Raw genomic sequence first — 18,006 nt, 5'->3', positions numbered from 1 at the left:
GCCTCGCATGCTTGCATACGTGGATATTACATCGCTCTCTGATAAACTAATACCACTATCTCTGAGCCTTCCGTGACTTTGAGCCGGAACCCGCCCACGCGTACATGTAATATCTCCCTAAATCAGGCTGGTTGTAAAATGAAGGAGATTTGGATATCAATTAATGGAAGTGTCATGGGAGGAGTATCGTAATAGTCTTTAGCTCGTCTAAAACTGGTGCCACATGGTGTGTTTGGATTTCAGCTGAACATCAACAGTATCGTCGGTATTTTCCATATTTCATGCTGATAAGTCAACAGCGCCCTCTTTTCCCGCTGTCAGGGCCTGAACAAAAGCACATGAATAAATAAAGTGCTGATTTATTGATGTATTTATTCTTTTTGTGCTTTCGGTGCTTACTCTCTATCTCTACCTCCCACCCTTTTCACTCTCTCTCACTATCTCACTCTCTATCTTTCCCTTGTTATTTCTCCTGCTCTGTTTCTCTCTATCTCTCACTCCTCTTTCTCTCCCTTTTTCACGCCTCTTACTCACTCTCTCTCTTCTCTTTCTCTTTCTCTTTCCCTCTCCCCATCTCCCCCTCCTTGCTCCCCATCTCTCTCTGGACTGTGGTGAGCTGAGACTGGGCTGGATGCCTCGTGCCCGTGTGATTGATAATGCTCCTCATTACTTGTGCCATTTTATCTCTGCTTTCCCGGGAAGGGCCTCATGCAGGGGCTGTCTATCTGCCTGAAGCACCTACTACTGACCACACACACACACACACACACACACACACACACACACACACACACACACATACACATACACATACACTCTTTCTCAAGCAACACCTGTGCCAAGCCTCACAGATCAGGAGAATAATACATGTATTAAGTAATAAATATATATCTAACAATACAGAACATGATAATAGGAAGCTCTTTTTAATGATTAAAGTTGTTGTAGTAGTTTCTGGTTGTGGTTATTCCCATGCCTTAGGACTTTTTATTTTTTTTATTCTGTATGAACAGAATACACTGAAAAACTCTTTATAGTAAGGTTCTTCCAACCTGACCAATCTTCTCAACCTGAAAGAAAGTGAATCTGCTTTCCATTCAACCTTCTGTCCCTACCCAGATATGACACTCTCATCTTCCTGCCATGTACTGCAAAACAGTGTGTGTGTGTGTGTGTGTGTGTGTGTGTGTGTGTGTGTGTGTGTGTGTGTGTGTGCATCGGCCTGCCTGCTTTGCAAAATCACTTGGCCAGTTCACAGTGTGAAGAAGGTCAGGTCCCTTGTTTACACTGATGTCCTAAAATATATTACCTGCTGTGTGCCCCCCGCCCCCCCTACCCCGTGCTGTCCTGGACGCTGGGGGGCTGGAGGGGGGAGTGTGTGTGGATGAGGACAGGAAGTTGAGGAGGAAGTGAGGCCACAGCTGGGTCGTGGCTCTGTGGTGGGCTTGAATAACGGGAAGAGAGAGCAGGCAGAGATAAGGTGACAGGAAACGGCTGGAATGAAATCCCCTCTTTCTCGCTTTCTCTGTCCCCTCCCTATCTCTCTCTCTCTCAGTCTGTTTTTCTCTGCTGTTTCTCTATTATACATCTCTTTCTCTATTTCCCTGGGAGTTCTCTCTCTCTCTCTCTCTCTCTCTCTGTTTCTGTTCTTTATACCTTTCTCTCATTATCTCTCTCTCTCTCTCTCTCTCTCTCTCTGTCTGTTTCTCTACAGTACCTTTTTGCCTCTCTGTTTCTGATTCTTGTACCGTGTCTCTCACTCCCTTTCTGTCACATACTCTTGAGAGACCCCCAGTGCTTTTCAAACAGCTGAAAAGGTCTTTCCATGGAATGATATTTTCCAGAGGGATTTTGACATTTTCATGCATTCTTAAACTGTTTTACCTCTGACTTGGTGTCTAAATCTTTGGGATATGTTTGCAAAAGAAACCCCCCTAACACCGAGCTGAAATGTTAGCGAATAAAATGCCTGTCGAACACGTGTCCTGTCTCACCACCAGACATTACCGTGTGATTAATTTTTGGGGACATTTTCTTGCTGGAGTTTGTGTTGCTAATCGTTTTGATATCCACATATACTGTGGTATCCAAGGCAGTGTGTGTGTGTTTGTGTGTGTGGTGTGTTTAGTGTGTGTGTGTTGTATGTGCTTATTTTGCTGTGTTGTGTGTCCCTTGGACATTTCCCTTCATACTTTTTTGCCATCAGTTCTAGCTTTTTAAAAGGCATGAACAGTATTTCATACAAATCACTAGACTTGTGTTCGCCTTCAGTGTGACATTCTGTTTCCACTGGACCTATACCAGTCATACTCCATCAGCCCACAACATCTCCCAGAACATCTCTCAGAAGCTGATATTGTTGTTGTCGACCTTATTTTCATTTCTCAGTTTTTCCTGTAAGGCATTCAGCCACGCACACTGAGGATGTTTTGTAGTACAACCACGCCAGCCTGTCACTTTATATAGAGAGTTGAAGAGGCCAGTGTTTTCATGTTGATACAATACGCTGGCAGAAGTGACCCTGCGATAGTTTAGCCTCGGACACTAAAATAGATGGACAGCAGATATAGCAGACAGCAGAGTGGACAATGTGCCAACTGACTTTCCTCCATGACATCTCGCTTCTTAATAGACTGCCTATAAAAAAAAAGTGTTCTCACAACAGAGAAAGCAGGTCAGCATTTTCTTTCCGCTGTAACTTGGTAAATCTGGTGTGTGTGAGTGTGTGCATGTGTTAGGCCTCCTTAGGACAGAACTGACTGCCAAGTACATTTCCCTGTCCTTTTATCAGTCCTGTGTTTGCCAAGAGTCTCTTAATAAACGGATGATCAGCACAGCAGAAGGTGAAGTAGACTCTGTAGTAGAGGATTCAGTTTCATAAGTTTGGGGGTCAGAAGTGCAAGTCAGTGGTCTTGCTGTGACACCAAAGGGGTCTATTTATCATTATACTACATCTGCCTAACCACGTTTCTTTCTGGCATGGTTTCACTCGACTGATCACATCATGTGGTTTCAGTATAGAAAAAAAAATCATAAAGAGTGTTATTGTCTAGATTCAATTTAGCAGGTTGAATAGCCGCATTTATTATTTCAGAGCTCATGGATAATAAGGAACAACTGTTCCTGGCAGCCAGAGCGAGAACTTGTGCGAAGGCTTCCGTTTTTGAGAGTTGTGTGTTAGGGACAGCTTGAGGTCTTTTTAGTAAGTTGATATTTTGATATTTCACAGCAGATGCCCGTGATAATTCAGTGGCATGTGTGATAGGTTGCAGTGGCTTAGTAGCACGTGTTGTAAGATTAGAAGTTGGCTAGTTAACACAATCTAAATCTAATCCCCTATCTAATTCAGTGGATATTTCTTGATATTTGCAGAGAGCCAGGATGGCATCTTGTTTAAAGCTTTGTAGGAATATTCTGAAACTAATGACCGTATGGAGGTGAAGCAGATGGGCTAGGCTAGTCTACGTGTAAGATCACATTTGGGTTATTTTGTGATTGTGTATGATTAGTCATTATGTTTAACCTTTTGCAAGTTGTCATATAAAAGTTATAGTATTCTGCATACTAAATATATATTACCTCATCAACTATAGTGGTAAACACCTACGTTGAGTTAGAGGTCATAAAAAAAACATCTGTTTTTATAGATCAGCTGGTTTTGTGTGTCGAAATCATGGATGGACAAGGACTAAACGGAGATGAAACACACCAGTGTTTCAAGAGAGTAGGTCTTATACATGAGAAACAGTTCCAGGTAGAATTTATTTTCAGTGCCAATGAGATGGTTATTTATTGTGGGCGGAAATCCTATAAATTCCGATCAGGTGACGGGAGGTGAAACCGAAATGGGAATCTGAAGTGTTTATGTACTGCTTCCCCATGGGCAAAATGAGCGGCCGCTTTAAAAAAAAAAAAAAGTACTCATGGTCATCCATAATATACAGCACGCCCCGAGGTGGCTAAGAATGATTTAACCTTTGAGCCGTCTTTTAACAAACATGATAAGCAAGGTATTTAGAAAAGAGGAAAAATGACTCGTGGTTCCCTTTCATTGTTTTGTTTCTTCTTCCTTTATTTGCAGTAATCTCCGATATATATATAAAGGTCTGTAAGGATTAAGTAATTGATTTCTGCAATGCGTTTAAATAAAAAATAAAAAGAGAAGGGAGCAGCTATGTGCTTTTCAGCCGACGTGCATTGGGGCGGAGGAAACCCAAAATCTGGGTGTTTCTTTATGGAAGCATTACAGTGTCCACAATGTAAAATGCTATTGCTTTGTTTTACGTGAATTGACGTGACTAGGTTTAATGAGTTTTGTGCTTAGCAAGTCTTCCCTGTTGTCTGTTGTCAATCAGGTGTGGACAATAGTCACCATTTCCTAAGGATTTACTAAGGCTGTGTGTGATTTGCAGATGTGCAGAGATGGTAATTACACTACATGGTCATGGCTATGGGATTCATTTGCCCTGGCGTCCTACCAGCGCTGTTGAATTCAGACATACAGACAGTAGATTCAGACAGCTTTGTGCAGACTTGAAACAAACTTATTTTTCTTCAAAGTAACATTGAAAATGGGTCTCAGTGAGTCAAAAGTCTCTGGGAATAACAATGGCAAATTATTCACAAGTGATACAGAGTTGGCACTGATTAAGTAGAGATCTCCTTCTGGCTAAAAATATCACTTTGTCTAGGGGTCATTAGCCAGGTTGTGAAATAACAGTGAAAATGAAGACTACAGAGATAAAGTGATTAAAACGTTAATATTCAAGTGTTCAGATCTCCGACTGAACACCAATGGACCTATAAGAAAGTTTAAGTTACACCACCCAGACAATCAGCCATCCAACCAGCCATGGATGTTTGTAATAAAACCTGTATTTTCAACATGGTCTTTCTAAAGTACTTGTTTGTGTTCCTATGAGGAAATACTCTACTACACAGCAGTGTACTAACTTCTGTTGTATAGAGCTTTCCAGCTTCGTGCGTACTCTGTGTTTTAGTATGAGTTCTATGCAAAGCTTTGTGCATGAGGCCCCAGGTCGACTTATCATGGTAATGATGGCACAGAGTAGTTTGAGTGAGTTTAAGGCAGAAGGTAAGTTTAAATGTTAAATGTGAATGTTTAAATGACTTAAACAATATACATGTTTAAATGTAAATGTCGTTTACTACATAAGGAAGAGAGTATTCAGCGTTTTCGATCAACCCGTTAATGTTGATGGATTACTGCACAATGGTAAAACCCGCAACCCATTTCGATTTTGATTTCCATTTGTCAGTGGGCTCTGTGTCCCTCAGAAGTACTTGACAGACCAGTTTGTCTGCGCTCTAATTTTCATTCCACATGGCGTAGAACAGGATTAATGTATTTGTGCGCCGCTAAATAATTTTGGCTGCTTACCTGACGAAAGGAAGGGCACGTCATGAAGACTAATTGATGGCGCGGTTTAGAATGTGTCATTAAGTTTTCTGCTTAAGTAAATGGCTAGTCCACGTGGCACTTGATTTATATGCCTCTATACTTACCTTGTGATGATGATGAAAAGTACAAGGCGTAATTGAAGTGCACTGTTTCCGAGTTCACTTGTTCTCTCGATCAGCAGTTTCACTACCTTGCTTGGCCCTTGTGGTCTTTCAAAGCATTCTGGACATGTCCAATACAGCTGGCATGAGGCCGGAAATACTATAAAGATAACAATGTTATTGCCCATTCATAAATAAGCTTTGGAATGCTTGATAGTTTTACTTAATCATATCCCTGTAAATCAAGCTATGAATAAGTTGAAGTGGGGAAATATCAAATAACTCACGGTATTCGTTTTTTGTCTTTTTTGTCTTTTGTCAATAAGCCACTTTACAAACAAATGAAACGGCTTTTATAAATTGCTATAACGCTGACAAAAACTTTACTTTTATCTAAAATCATGAATTAATTTAGTTGTACATATTTTCCCATCTCTGGCTACCCAGACAAGAGCAGAGATGTTAATTGGGAGGACAAAGCCATACAGAAGCCCAGAGGCCTTGAGCTAAGAGAAACAGTGGTGTTTTTTTCTCTTTCAAAGTGACCTTGTTTTTCCTGCTATGGCTATTTTAAAAACAAAAAGCAAATGTGATTTCATTGACTCGGAGAGCACAATGACTAGGTCGTCAGAGCATGACGTCAGAAGCTCCCTGAGCTGCAGTTTGCACTGTAGACACACACACACACACACACACACACACACACACACACACACACACACACACACACACACTTCCCTTCTCTTCTGCTTTGCACATTTGGCCCTTTCCTTTTCTCCGTCCGCTGCTGCAGATCGCCCCGGCCCCAGTAGCCTGTTTAAATTGTGTCTACACGTGCTCACGCTCGCCGTCCATCGCTGCCCACATGACTCATTAGGAATGGGGCATTATGGGAGATTAATCGCCGGAACAATGGGATAGGCGTGGAAAATCTGACAGATGCTGAACGGGCTTGTTCTGTGCGGGCTCCGCTCTGTTGTGCAGTTCTGTGCGTTGCTCAAGGAGTCGCTGGGCTGATCGCCCAAGTGCACATTCTGTAACGGCACATACCGCAGTCTACGGCAACGCTGTGGTGCACTGAGAGGTTTGGAAACATTTAAATAAAACCTGGAATACCTTGATATCAGATTACGTGGGCCTGTCAGGCTGCAAGTTATTCTGCATGGATTTATGTCCGCGTCGCAACGTGTGTCTTTTGTTCCCGGAGAAGACTCTCATCATTAAATGGATATTTTGGTTTGTATTGACTGGATGCTGGTCAGGGCTTTGTGTAACACACCGAAGACACACAAGAATCAATAGCAATCCAATTGGCACTAGAAGAGAGCACTGGATGCACCAGCAACCCCCCACCCCCATATCCACCATCATCCCTTAAGGCTGTTAAGCTGCTGTGTTTGCTCGACCACCACAGGCCCAGGTGTGTGTGTGTATGTGTGTGTGTGTGTGAGTGTGTGTGTGTGGTGGGGGGTAGGGGGTCGGTTAGTGACTGATAGTCTGTGAGAGACAAATCCAGTCTCTTTTTTTCCAGACCTCCTTTGAGGCCAGTTTTTTGGTTGGCCACCAGACGCCCAGCAGACAGCATAAAGAGAGAAGGAAACACGCCCTGTCTTTCTCATTCATGTCAGCATTGAGACTCAGGAAGCAGCCAGCAAAGCAGGGGGGGGAAAAAGAAATCCCTCTTAGCGCATCCCTGAAATTACATAATAGCATTGCACTGCCACCAGAATGAGTGTACATAGTCACCATTTCTTAAGGATTTACTAAGGCTGTGTGCGGTTTACATATGCAGACATGCAGCGATGGTAATTACACTACATGGTCGTGGATATGGGGTTCCTTCACCCTGGCGCCGTGCCAGGGCTGTTGAGTCCCACAGACAGGATGCCACTAAAACTAAAGTTTAGGATGGGCTGTTCAATTTGTGTCAGTTCGAGTCAAAACATTGACTGAAACATAGCAGGATTCTTTTTCTTTGCAGGCCATATATATTATATTACATTACATTACATTACATTTGAATATCATTCAGGAACCCCGAAGAGTTGAGCTGAGGTTTCCATTCCCCATGCTTGTCAGGTGGACAGGCCACCTCCTGGCTTGCCACCAGTGCCATCACAATGGACATGAAATGACAGGGGACGCCGCCTTCTCTAGAGTTTTACAGTGTCTTTCTTTACATGGGTAGGGGCAACTTGTTGTCCCACTCTCTCAGCTGCTGTCTGCCAGTGCCCAAAGTAATTCATTTTGTATGTCCCTACCCTAACATTCTGAATAAAAGCCCTTTCATATTTCGTTCAGGAGTTGATAAGGCATGAAGAGGTTGAATAGTTCCCCACGAGAGAGAGAGAGAGAGAGAGGTTTCTAGAGACAGGCAAGGCACACAGCTCATTATCAGCATGAGGGCTGACACAGGGTAGCCGGTGAGGGCCAGGGCCTCTAGCCCAGCCTCGCAAATGTGATTTCACCAGCCCTGATGTATAGGCTGGCGGGTGAAAAGGTTAATTTCATTACCCGATCAGATTAAACAATTGTGGCCTTAATAGGCAGGAGAAGAGGAAGGGGGTGCGGGGAAACTTGACTCTCGTGGTGATCTTTAATGAGCCACAGGACCCTCAGTGGGCTGCTGTAACCCCCGAGCGCCATTCCCAGAGACCAACCTTTCACGTCAAAATAGAGACCTGCGTTTTTTTTAAACAAAGAAAATGCTTGTTTTCACTGTGCATGTATCTGTGAGTGGCTATACTTGAGTAAAATATCTCTGTTGTGCTGTGCATTGTTTGTTGTTTTTGAAGACCTAAGGTAAAGACGTCTCACATGATAGTTGAGGTCCATAGTAGACTACACATGTACGGTATTCATGGGCTGTGAAAAGAACTGACTAGGCTGTTCACTAAAGCCTTACGGAGCGGACCTCCGCCATTTCCTCTCTCAAGAGTGCAATGTACTTAACATATAAATGCCACTGTATGCAGAGAAGTTATGATTTATTACCGTTATAGCAGAGCATAATAGTGTGGTTGACATAATGGAAAAGTGCTCTGGCCTTAGGGAAGTATGTTTGTTTGGAGAGCCAAACGTGTTGTGCTTGGATACTTGGATACTTGAAACAGATGGCAAATAATCTGTGATGATAATGACAGCCTTTCAATGTTACTCTTGACTTACATTAAGATTGTGTAGAGATAGACGTATATGTGTGGTGGAGACAGGACACTTTTTAAACCACCCAAGAATTTCTTTTTGGAAGAGAAAAAACAAGGTAAGGAAAAAAAAACATTATTCGTGTAATATGTAATCTATTAATAGCTGCTCGCAGCTATATATAAATGCTTGTCAGGCCAAGGTTGCCCATGCAGCGAAGATATTTGTGGATTACTGTGTCACAAAACCTGCACACTGGGTTCCAAAGCTGCCATTATATTTCACGGATGACCAGCTGCAGGGATGGAGGTTACAGGACCTGCAGCACCATACATAGATATGTGATTATTATTTGTATTTTATTTAGATTTATTTTTCAAATTTGAGACTTTTATTTGTTTCTCAGAACAGCACCGCGGTTGATGGGTTGATCTGCCAAGCCTATGAAGCCTGATCGTGATGTAGTGTATTAATACCCCCAAGCTGTTATTAATAGCTCAGGATTTCTGAGGTCTGGTGATCATATTGCAACTCGTCTTTTCTCCGTATCTCTCATCTTCCCTCTGCCAGCCCGCATCACACCTCTCTTCATTTTAAAGGCACCTGGATGCATCATCAGCATCCTTCATTTCTCCTCCGCCCTTCAAGTCCACTGGAGAGATCTTCACACTATCTCACAGATTCAGCGCTCCGATGCGAAGTCTTCAATCTGAAACCTTGATCGCGACTTTATATCAGACGAATCGCCCGAAAACAGTGTCACACATGAGCGAAATGTCCCAGTGTTGTGATCAGTCGGGCTCTCGTTCCTTCCAACCCCCCCTTCGATGGAATCTTTAATCAAGCCCTAATTACGACATTCCACCAGTGACGAGGAGCGCAGGAGCACAGCGGAATAATGGGGGAGATAATACCAATAGCAGCTCACATTGTGGGACCAGCGCAATCAAAAGAATACAAAAATAAATAATGGTTTTCACTCCCAGTTGGTCTGGAAAACATTAATGAGTGTAATCCTTCAATTTATTCCACTGCAAAACACAGAGAAGAAGACATGCTCTGGTGGGGGATTTCAGACCCTGCCTTTTTCTCCTCGCCTTTTGAGCGCACATTTGTGAATTTTGTAATTTTTTAGTAGACGTACGAAGAATATAACGAGGAATTATGAAGGTGTCGTTTTCAGAGGGTTTCAGTGTGAACTGTAGATGTCAAAATATGAAGATTCCTGTCGAGAGAGAGAGAGGTTATGTGTTCTCTTTGTCATCGTGGTTTGGTCTATTTAGGGCAGATCCCTTGTCTTCTGGAAACTATGAAATATTGAAGAAAAATCTAGACAGGTCTTGGCACTGAAATTGTGAAGGAGTTGTAGTTCAGCTTTGACTTGATAAATATGTTTATAGTTTGATATGGTTAGGTTTTCACATAAATGTATATACTGAGCACATAAGAGACACAAAAAGGCTTCTTCCTATGAAGATGATCCAGAAATAAGAAATGGAGATGTATTCTATAAAGCTTTGAAAAGGCTTTTTAAAACATAGCAATAAATACAGCTAAAGGATATTGTATCTGGCAAGTCGATCAAGCCATTTATACTGGCAGTTGTAAATATTGCCCTCTCTGAATTTCCAAGGCTATTTTATACCATGGAAGAAGTCGGAAGATCTAAATATAAAGCACTCAGGCTTTTCACATTGCTTCAAATGAATGGAAGAGTCGAGACCACTAAACACAGTGAACGTCAGACAGACTGGCTGGGACATAAGTCCAGTGTTTACATGCTGAGCCCCTTTTCCCTGACTTGCATGATATTCTGTTTACATGTCTTCATTTGACAGATGCCTTTTATCAGAAGCAACTTACAGTGAAAGTGTGTGTGTGTGTGTGTGTGTGTGTGTGTGTGTGTGTGTGTGTGTGTGTGTGTGTGTGTGTGTGTGTGTGTGTGTGTGTGTGTGTGTGTGTGTGTGTGTGTGTGTGTGTGTGTGTGTGTGTGTGTGTGTGAGAGAGAGATAAAAGAGTACACATGTCATCAGCTGGTGTGGTCCATGGGGACTGAAACCCATGACATTGACAGTGTTTGTGTCCTGTTCCACAACTTGTAGCTTCAGGCTGTTTTTGTGTGCTGCGTCGGAACTGTGTCTCTCACAGGAACTAAGTCAGTGACATCACAAGGGTCCATTTATCAGTCGCCGCAGAGACGGCTGGAATGTTGTTGATGACAGCGAGCTGATGACCACCACTGCTCACTCGCATGCTTCCTGTTTGATGACCTGTGCCTTTGAAGGGATGCTGGGCACCGCTGTCTCAGTGTGAACACAGGGTTTAGCAGTGTTGTGTTCTGTACATCCATCCTGTTTCCCTGGTTTTATGTTGCCACGGTATGGTGCATAACACAATACGCAACAACACATGTATGTTACACAACTACACATGTATGTTCCACAACTACACATGTATGTTACACATGTACACATGTATGTTCACTGAAGTTTACATTTACCTTTCGGTCATTGCTACATTTCATAGCGTTAGCTTTGGTCTAGAAATGTTCCATTGGATTTCATTTGAAATTCTGCCAACCACTTTGACTGAATTCATATCGCTAAGCACTTATTCTTTTTCATTAGCTGAACCACTCCTTGTAACTCAGTCCTTGTCCAGGCAGAAATCTGGCAGCCCAATTGCTGCTCAACTCATTTGAGATGAGGCTCTTCAAACTATAATCCCAGTGAAAACAGAAGTGATGTCTGGCAGAAATGGGGAAAAAGGGTGGCTTATGGTGCTGTCAAGCGATTCATTTGCAATGCTTGACCACTGGGTAGTAGTGGCAACTCAGTATGGATGAGTGGTTGAATGCTAAATAAAGGATTATAAATTGTTTTAATATTGCTACATTTCAGGGTGGTGCTGAATATTGAATTATAAGTAAGGAAAAGAAGAAATCTATTGTTTTGATGTTTGTTTTTTAATTAAACAGTTCAAACTCAAATTAAAAATTAAGTTGTTAAATTAGCAGATGGATCGGTCTCTCGGTTTGAAAGGCAGTTGCGCTGGAGGCCTCCCCATTCGGTTTGAAACAGTTTGTACTGTGAAGTTTTCTCCTGCAGTTTTTTTTAGTTTCAGTCCCACACCCTAGCAGAGGTAGATCACAGACAAAATAACTTTACAGTGTAGTGCAGTGAGGTGAGAGACATCTTACTCTTCTACTTTACTCTTGTTTCTGAAATATATCTGCTTGATTTGCGCTAAACTGAAAAAAATAAAGAATATCTCTGAATCTAGTCTCAGCAGTGAAGCATTCTGTGCTTACTGTTCTCTCTACGGCATCTTCAGGACTAGCACTATTCTTGTGTAACACACGCTGGACTGTTCTCTCGATGGCATCTTCAGGACTAGCACTATTCTTGTGTAACACAGGCTGGGCTGTTCAAGGACATCCATTCTCGCTTTGTTTTCTTGACTCAAGGTCTTGGCTGATTGAGTCCCTGAATGTGAGAGGTTGAATCTTTGGAGGATTTTGTGATTCCGAGGCCATCACTGATAGTGTGAGATGCACCATTCTATTCCAAAATTGGCTAAAATCGGCAGTACTGGGAGAAAAGTATGTAAAACCGGTTCCTTGAGGTAGGGATGCATGTATTTGATTTGGTGGACATACTGTATGTAGTCTCAAAGGGATTTGGCGATCAATTTGTTGGACGACTGGTTGTTACGCCTATGCTCTGATGCTCTTACATCCAACATTGGCCCTAAAGGGATTATTTTGGTATGCACTCACTTAATTCCGTGCGAACCACGCTCTTGGATGCTGCGTCTGTTTCAGATCAGATGTGCTCTGGTGCCTTTGTGCAGGTGTATTTCACAGGACACACGAGTCAGTGCTGGTTCACAGACTGATAACTGTGCAATGATTTCACACACACACACACACACACACACACACACACACACACACACACACACACACACACACACACACAAGCACACTTACGCGCACACTCATACACACATCTGATTTCCAGCGCTAGGGTCAGGGTTGGTGTTAACCCTGGCCTTTTTTAGTGGGAATATGTGAAGTCACTTTTGTGCACATTATGGTCTCTTTTAGCCAGACAGATAGATATTTCAGCTGCAGAACTCAAAGGGTTAGGACCAAAAGCCAAGACTTTAAAGCTTCTGGAAGAGGTGGACAGAGAGAAAAGATAAAATCTTTAACAGCTTGAATGTAGCATGTAACCTTTAAATGGTTCGCTTGAAGAAAATCACACCCCAGTATTTTTTTAAAGCCATTTATATTTAATGGTCAAACTGTCAGAACTAGACTTCACTTAGGATAGGATGATGACAGATTGGCATTTATTAGCCACTCTAGATCTGCCTCATTAAATGTAGACTGCTGGTATCCATAGCAAGAGAATAAGATCTTGTCTTCTATAAATGAGGATGAAGAATGACATGACTCCTGTTAATGTTGAAAGCCTTGGTGCAAAGTGGAATCCAAGAAGTGGAAAAACTCTCATTTCTGTGGAGTGGCAGGAAAAAAGCTCTTATATCCAGTACTTATCTTCCAAGCCCAACATCTCATTACGGAACAAGATTTACGAGACGCTTGTCCCTCATAGACAGTACAGTATGTATGTACCATATAGATTCTCCCTGTGTACCTCCCTTCCTTTACGACTGGCTACTTTTCTGCACTTTGCCAACTGAAGTTGAATAAGTTTGTGGAGTCTTAGCCCATAATTGCAGTGGGCTGTCCAAGACCGTAACGAATGGCTGTAGGTGACATTCCTCTGAGCTTGTGGCTAGCCAGAGCTATGTTTGTATCTATAATTAAACACCCAGCAAACCTCACATCTGCCAAACGCAGCCTTTTCTCCCAATGAGAGAAGAAAATGGCCAACTTGAGAGCAGAGAAAGATCAGATGGGAGTCTTGTGCGCTAGACATGTCAGGAGCTTCCATTTAATGCATTATCAGTTGTATTTTAGTGTTTTTACAGATGTTTCACTGAACCACTTTTGGCAATATGTCCAACCAGTTCCTACTGCAATCATGAAGTGAAACTACATCATGTGGGAAAGTTAGACTTTGTTCTTTGTCATTTAGACATTTAGTTCCTCCATTACGCCGCTACTGGTGTCCTTTTACATTTACATTTCACAGTCATCAATTCAGTAGGCACTTTAATATTAAGCCTCGTACCACCCAGGTAGAACCTACATCTCCTCTGTCTCCTCCTAGCTCCCAGGGAACCCCGTAACATGTAAATGGCTCAACGTCCTGGAGCTGCACTTGCACACTGAGTATCAGTAGCGGCTCCCAGGGAGGAAGGTCACGGCTCTCGCGGCATCGTAGGTGCCCTCGCACAGGGGCCTCTACGCTTGCGGTAAACTACGGCGTCTCTCACAGACCTCTGTCTCCGTGGTAAACCTGCTGAATAATTGATTGCGCAATGCTGGAATCTGCCCGGGGAGAGCATAACCGGTGCCGTTGATATTAAAGTTCTCCATCATGAGAGGTCATTAAAGCATTTGCGCCGATTTGTGTGGTTTGGTTTGTGTAGTTCTCATATTCCTAGCCGAGTGGGATACAATGTTTGAGATGTCTTTGGGTAAGTCAGGCAACACCTGAAATATCTTGATCTTGTCTCAAGTGGAACTCAACTGATTGTCACTCCCACATTGGCTCTCACTGCTACATTGCTGTACTTCTAGATGTACATGTGTTTGAAGAACTACCCTGAATAGGAAGAGAACTACCCTGAATAGGAAGAGAACTACCCTGAATAGGAGGAGAACTATCCCGAATAGGAGGAGAACTATCCCGAATAAGAGATGATTTGGGGAAAATGCACCTGTTCACTGTGTACGTCTTCCTTTCATTCTTAACCAATCTATCTCTCCTTTTCTTTCTACAGGTCAGAGAGTGAGAGCTCCAGGAGTTTCAGGTAAGTGAGAAAATACTTTATTTCTCTGTGTATTTTTTTCTGCCTCTTCTTGTTCTTGTTTTTTTTTGCCCTGGAGTCATGCACCGTACAGAAGGAACATCTCATGTCATTCAAACACACTCAATTGCATTTCTGTGAGGCGTTGACTAACTCGTATGCTTATTCAGATTTGTGTGGGTTTTGACTGCTGCTTTGAGCGTGGTTGGTTTTCCCTTCCACCAATCAGGCCATCCACAGGGCCTCATGTGACCGCAGAGGGCGCCGCCCCTAAGGCAGCTGGGTCCTCGCCGGATCAGGGCCAGCTCTGATTCAGCACCAACTGATTCCAAATCTGACTGTTGTGCGAATATATTATTAATTTGAATCCATTGGTATCAGCTATTTGGAATAGCATTGTTCAGTTCAGTATGACTTGAACTGAATGGAAGTTGTTGCTACAATTTAGTTTTTCTCATTGAATGCCCTGATGTGACCTTTTCAAGGCCCAGAATAGTCAGGGTTGAATGACCTAGCTGTCAGAGTGTTGTGCAGGTGACAGGTCCTTGTGCCATGTCATGCCGTATCGTGCCGCGCCGCGCCGTGCCGTATTGTGGTGCGCCCAGTCACAGAGGCACCGGCAGTTTTTCACTTTGTCTCCTCGCTGTCAGTAGTGCTGAATCAGACAGTCAGCTGTAAATTCGGTGTCCTCGGAAGCCTCTGGAATGCATATCTGTAATGCGTGTCTTGTCCTATTCCGCCTTGCATGCCAATCGGACATGTCACATAATCTTTGTGCCAGAGTTGTTGTGTTTCTTCCTCTTTTTTTTTTGTTGCATTTGCTTCAAACTGAGCATTATCATTGCCATTCATCATCTTCAAGGCTTCAACTTCATAGACTAAACCCAAGGAGATAAAGAAATATAAATAAATATAAAAGTGGCATATCTAACGGTGCCCAGCGGTGCCTAGGACGGTTTGTGAGTGAATATAAATCAGTCTTCTCCGCTCTGAGACTGACCCACACACACACACACACACACACTCACAAACACACACACACACACACACACACACACACTCACAAACACACAAACACACACAGACAGACACACACACACACACACACACACACACACACACAGACACAATTACTACACCCATCCTCCCAAAAATGATCTAATGTCGTCAGCTGTCGGGCACCGGGCCCTTGCATCATCACGCCATCGCTCTCCGTGACACTTAAGGTGGACGTGCCGGACACTTCTCCCCATCAGAGATGAGCAGCAGGCCCTTTCATCATGGTGATCGATGGCCCAGCCAAAACGGGTCTATATCAACCAAAGAAAATCACACACACTAACACACACACACACACACACACACACACACCTTCTCTCTGCCTTTTGACAGGAGGTGTTCTTTTTTTCAGCCCTAAAGGCTTTATTCAGTGGCGATAAATCCTGTGTGTTTTATCATGTGTGCAGACGTGATTGTGTCAGATCCATGGGGGACGTTTTTGTGGTTATTTCATATGTTTCCGTTCAAGAGGGTCAACAAACATTATGGTCTACTGAGAGCGTACACTCAAGATTATGAGGCGAAACTGCATGAGAGGAATTTTCTAGAAGATTTTGAGCTATCTGTTTCATTTCAGGTTCCACTACGGTGACCCCCCCCCCCCCCCACTGTGTGAGTGCTTAGTGTTGAGTTGAATCACACCCGGTGCTGGGACAGAGACAGATACATCTGTTGCCGTACCTCAGGTAGAAGCTTGTCTGAAATGGGCCTGGCGTTAGCCTGTCTCTGATCGGGCTGATCTTTTCCCTAAGCATCACGCTGTCTGGATCTAGGTTGATAGCTGCGCTGGATTACACGGTTACGGCTGACATTCTTCAGATACTTGGAAGTCTCGGGGTGCCTTTGTCTGCCAGGCCTCAGAAGCAGTGTTCTTACACTAGGTAGAGGAACTGTGTGGTAAACATTTCATCAGCGAGTGCAATGTGCAGCTCAGCTCGGGGGCTGTGCTTCAGGACAAATGTTGTTTTGATTTGGTATTTGGGGGCGGGGGTGGTGAGTTGCAGGTGCAGCAAGGGAAGGAGTTTCTTTCTAGAAAAGCCAGTGCTAATAATCATAGCATGTTATTAGTGCTAAACGCCAACCCCATGGGATTTTTCTTCTTTCATGAAAGAAGATAAACTTGTGAACTTTGTATGCTTTCCTGTAAATTAAATTACCTGGATCTAGATGACCAGGTCCATGTGTCAGGCTGGTACTGAAAGTGTCAGCGGGTGATTCAGCGATGTGTATGGCAGAATGTGGCTCGCGGTGATGGCAATAACGCAGGGCCTCCATTAGGCTGGGCTCAGGAGAAATGTTGTGTAATTATGATTCGGCTCCACGGCGTGTTCCCATTGCTGTTGTTCTCGTTGAGGTGACGCTCCACAGGTCAGCTTTATGGACTGCTTTTGCAGACTGCATTTGGTCATAAATACAAAGTACATCAAACAATAAAAACCAGTAGAATGTACAGTCCATATGAAATATTCTCTCTTCAAATATTCTGTAATTGGGAAATAGAAAGACTAATCTTATTTATAGAAAGACTAAGATAACACTTAGAGAATCATTTTTGCTTTTTTGTACTGCATAATATTTATATGGGTTTGATATAATCTTCGTAATGTTCTAGAATACTGTAATGAAATCTTCTATGAACAGCTGTTTTGTCTTTCACCTGTTTAAGGTATGTGTGTAGAAATGTTAAGGATTTTTTTCTCATGGTGGACAACCTAAAGTCCCATCTGAGTGTGTAATAAACCCAGTCTCACGCCAATTCTTCAGCGTGTTATTGTCCTGCGATTGGAGGACAATGCCTGAAACTGATCCAGAGTCAGAGATCCAGAGGTTTAGTTAACCCTTCGTGGTGAAGGACTCCCTAGCCAGCAATGCCCTGGCTTACCTCCTAGGGCTGTCTGTGCGATTTTGCCCAGCCCAGCCCAGCCCGTGTCTGGCACTCAGTGTCTGGAAAGGCAATTTAGCCTTTAATCTGAGCACAATTTTTTTTTTTAAATGGGGACTGGAGGTCTTCTTTTCCCACCTAGGGCGGGAGCAGGAGAGAGGGAGAGATGGAATGAGGGAGAGAGAGAGGGGCTGAGGGAGAGAACGGCTGAGGGACAGAGGGAGAGAGGGGCTAAGAGAGAGAGAGAGGCTGAGGGGCTGAGAGAAAGAGCAGCTGAGGGAGTGAGGGAGAGAGGGGCTCAGGGAGTGAGAGAGAGGCTGAGGGAGAGAGGGGCTCAGGGAGAGAGAGACGGCTGAGGGAGAGAGGAGCTGAGGGAGTGAGAGAGGGGCTCGGGGAGAGAAGAGCTGAGGGAGTGAGAGAGAGGCTCAGGGAGAGAGGAGCTGAGGGAGTGA

At 43.4% G+C, this 18,006-nt stretch overlaps 1 protein-coding gene across 3 annotated transcripts in view; it reads left to right on the top strand.

Moving 5' to 3' along the window:
* Positions 1 to 18,006, top strand: part of iqsec1b (IQ motif and Sec7 domain ArfGEF 1b) — a 196,159-nt gene that overhangs the window by 17,841 nt on the left and 160,312 nt on the right. For all 3 annotated transcript variants that reach the window (XM_031567598.1, XM_031567597.1, XM_031567603.2), the window contains exon 2: positions 14,587 to 14,616. In XM_031567598.1, coding sequence (XP_031423458.1) covers positions 14,587 to 14,616 — 30 coding nt within the window. The remainder of the gene's footprint in view (positions 1 to 14,586; positions 14,617 to 18,006) is intronic.

Source organism: Clupea harengus, chromosome 5 (assembly GCF_900700415.2).
Source record: "Clupea harengus chromosome 5, Ch_v2.0.2, whole genome shotgun sequence".
Lineage (NCBI taxonomy): Eukaryota > Metazoa > Chordata > Actinopteri > Clupeiformes > Clupeidae > Clupea > Clupea harengus.
The sequence above is the reverse complement of the archived record's forward strand: the minus strand, read 5'-3'. Positions and strand labels throughout refer to the sequence as shown.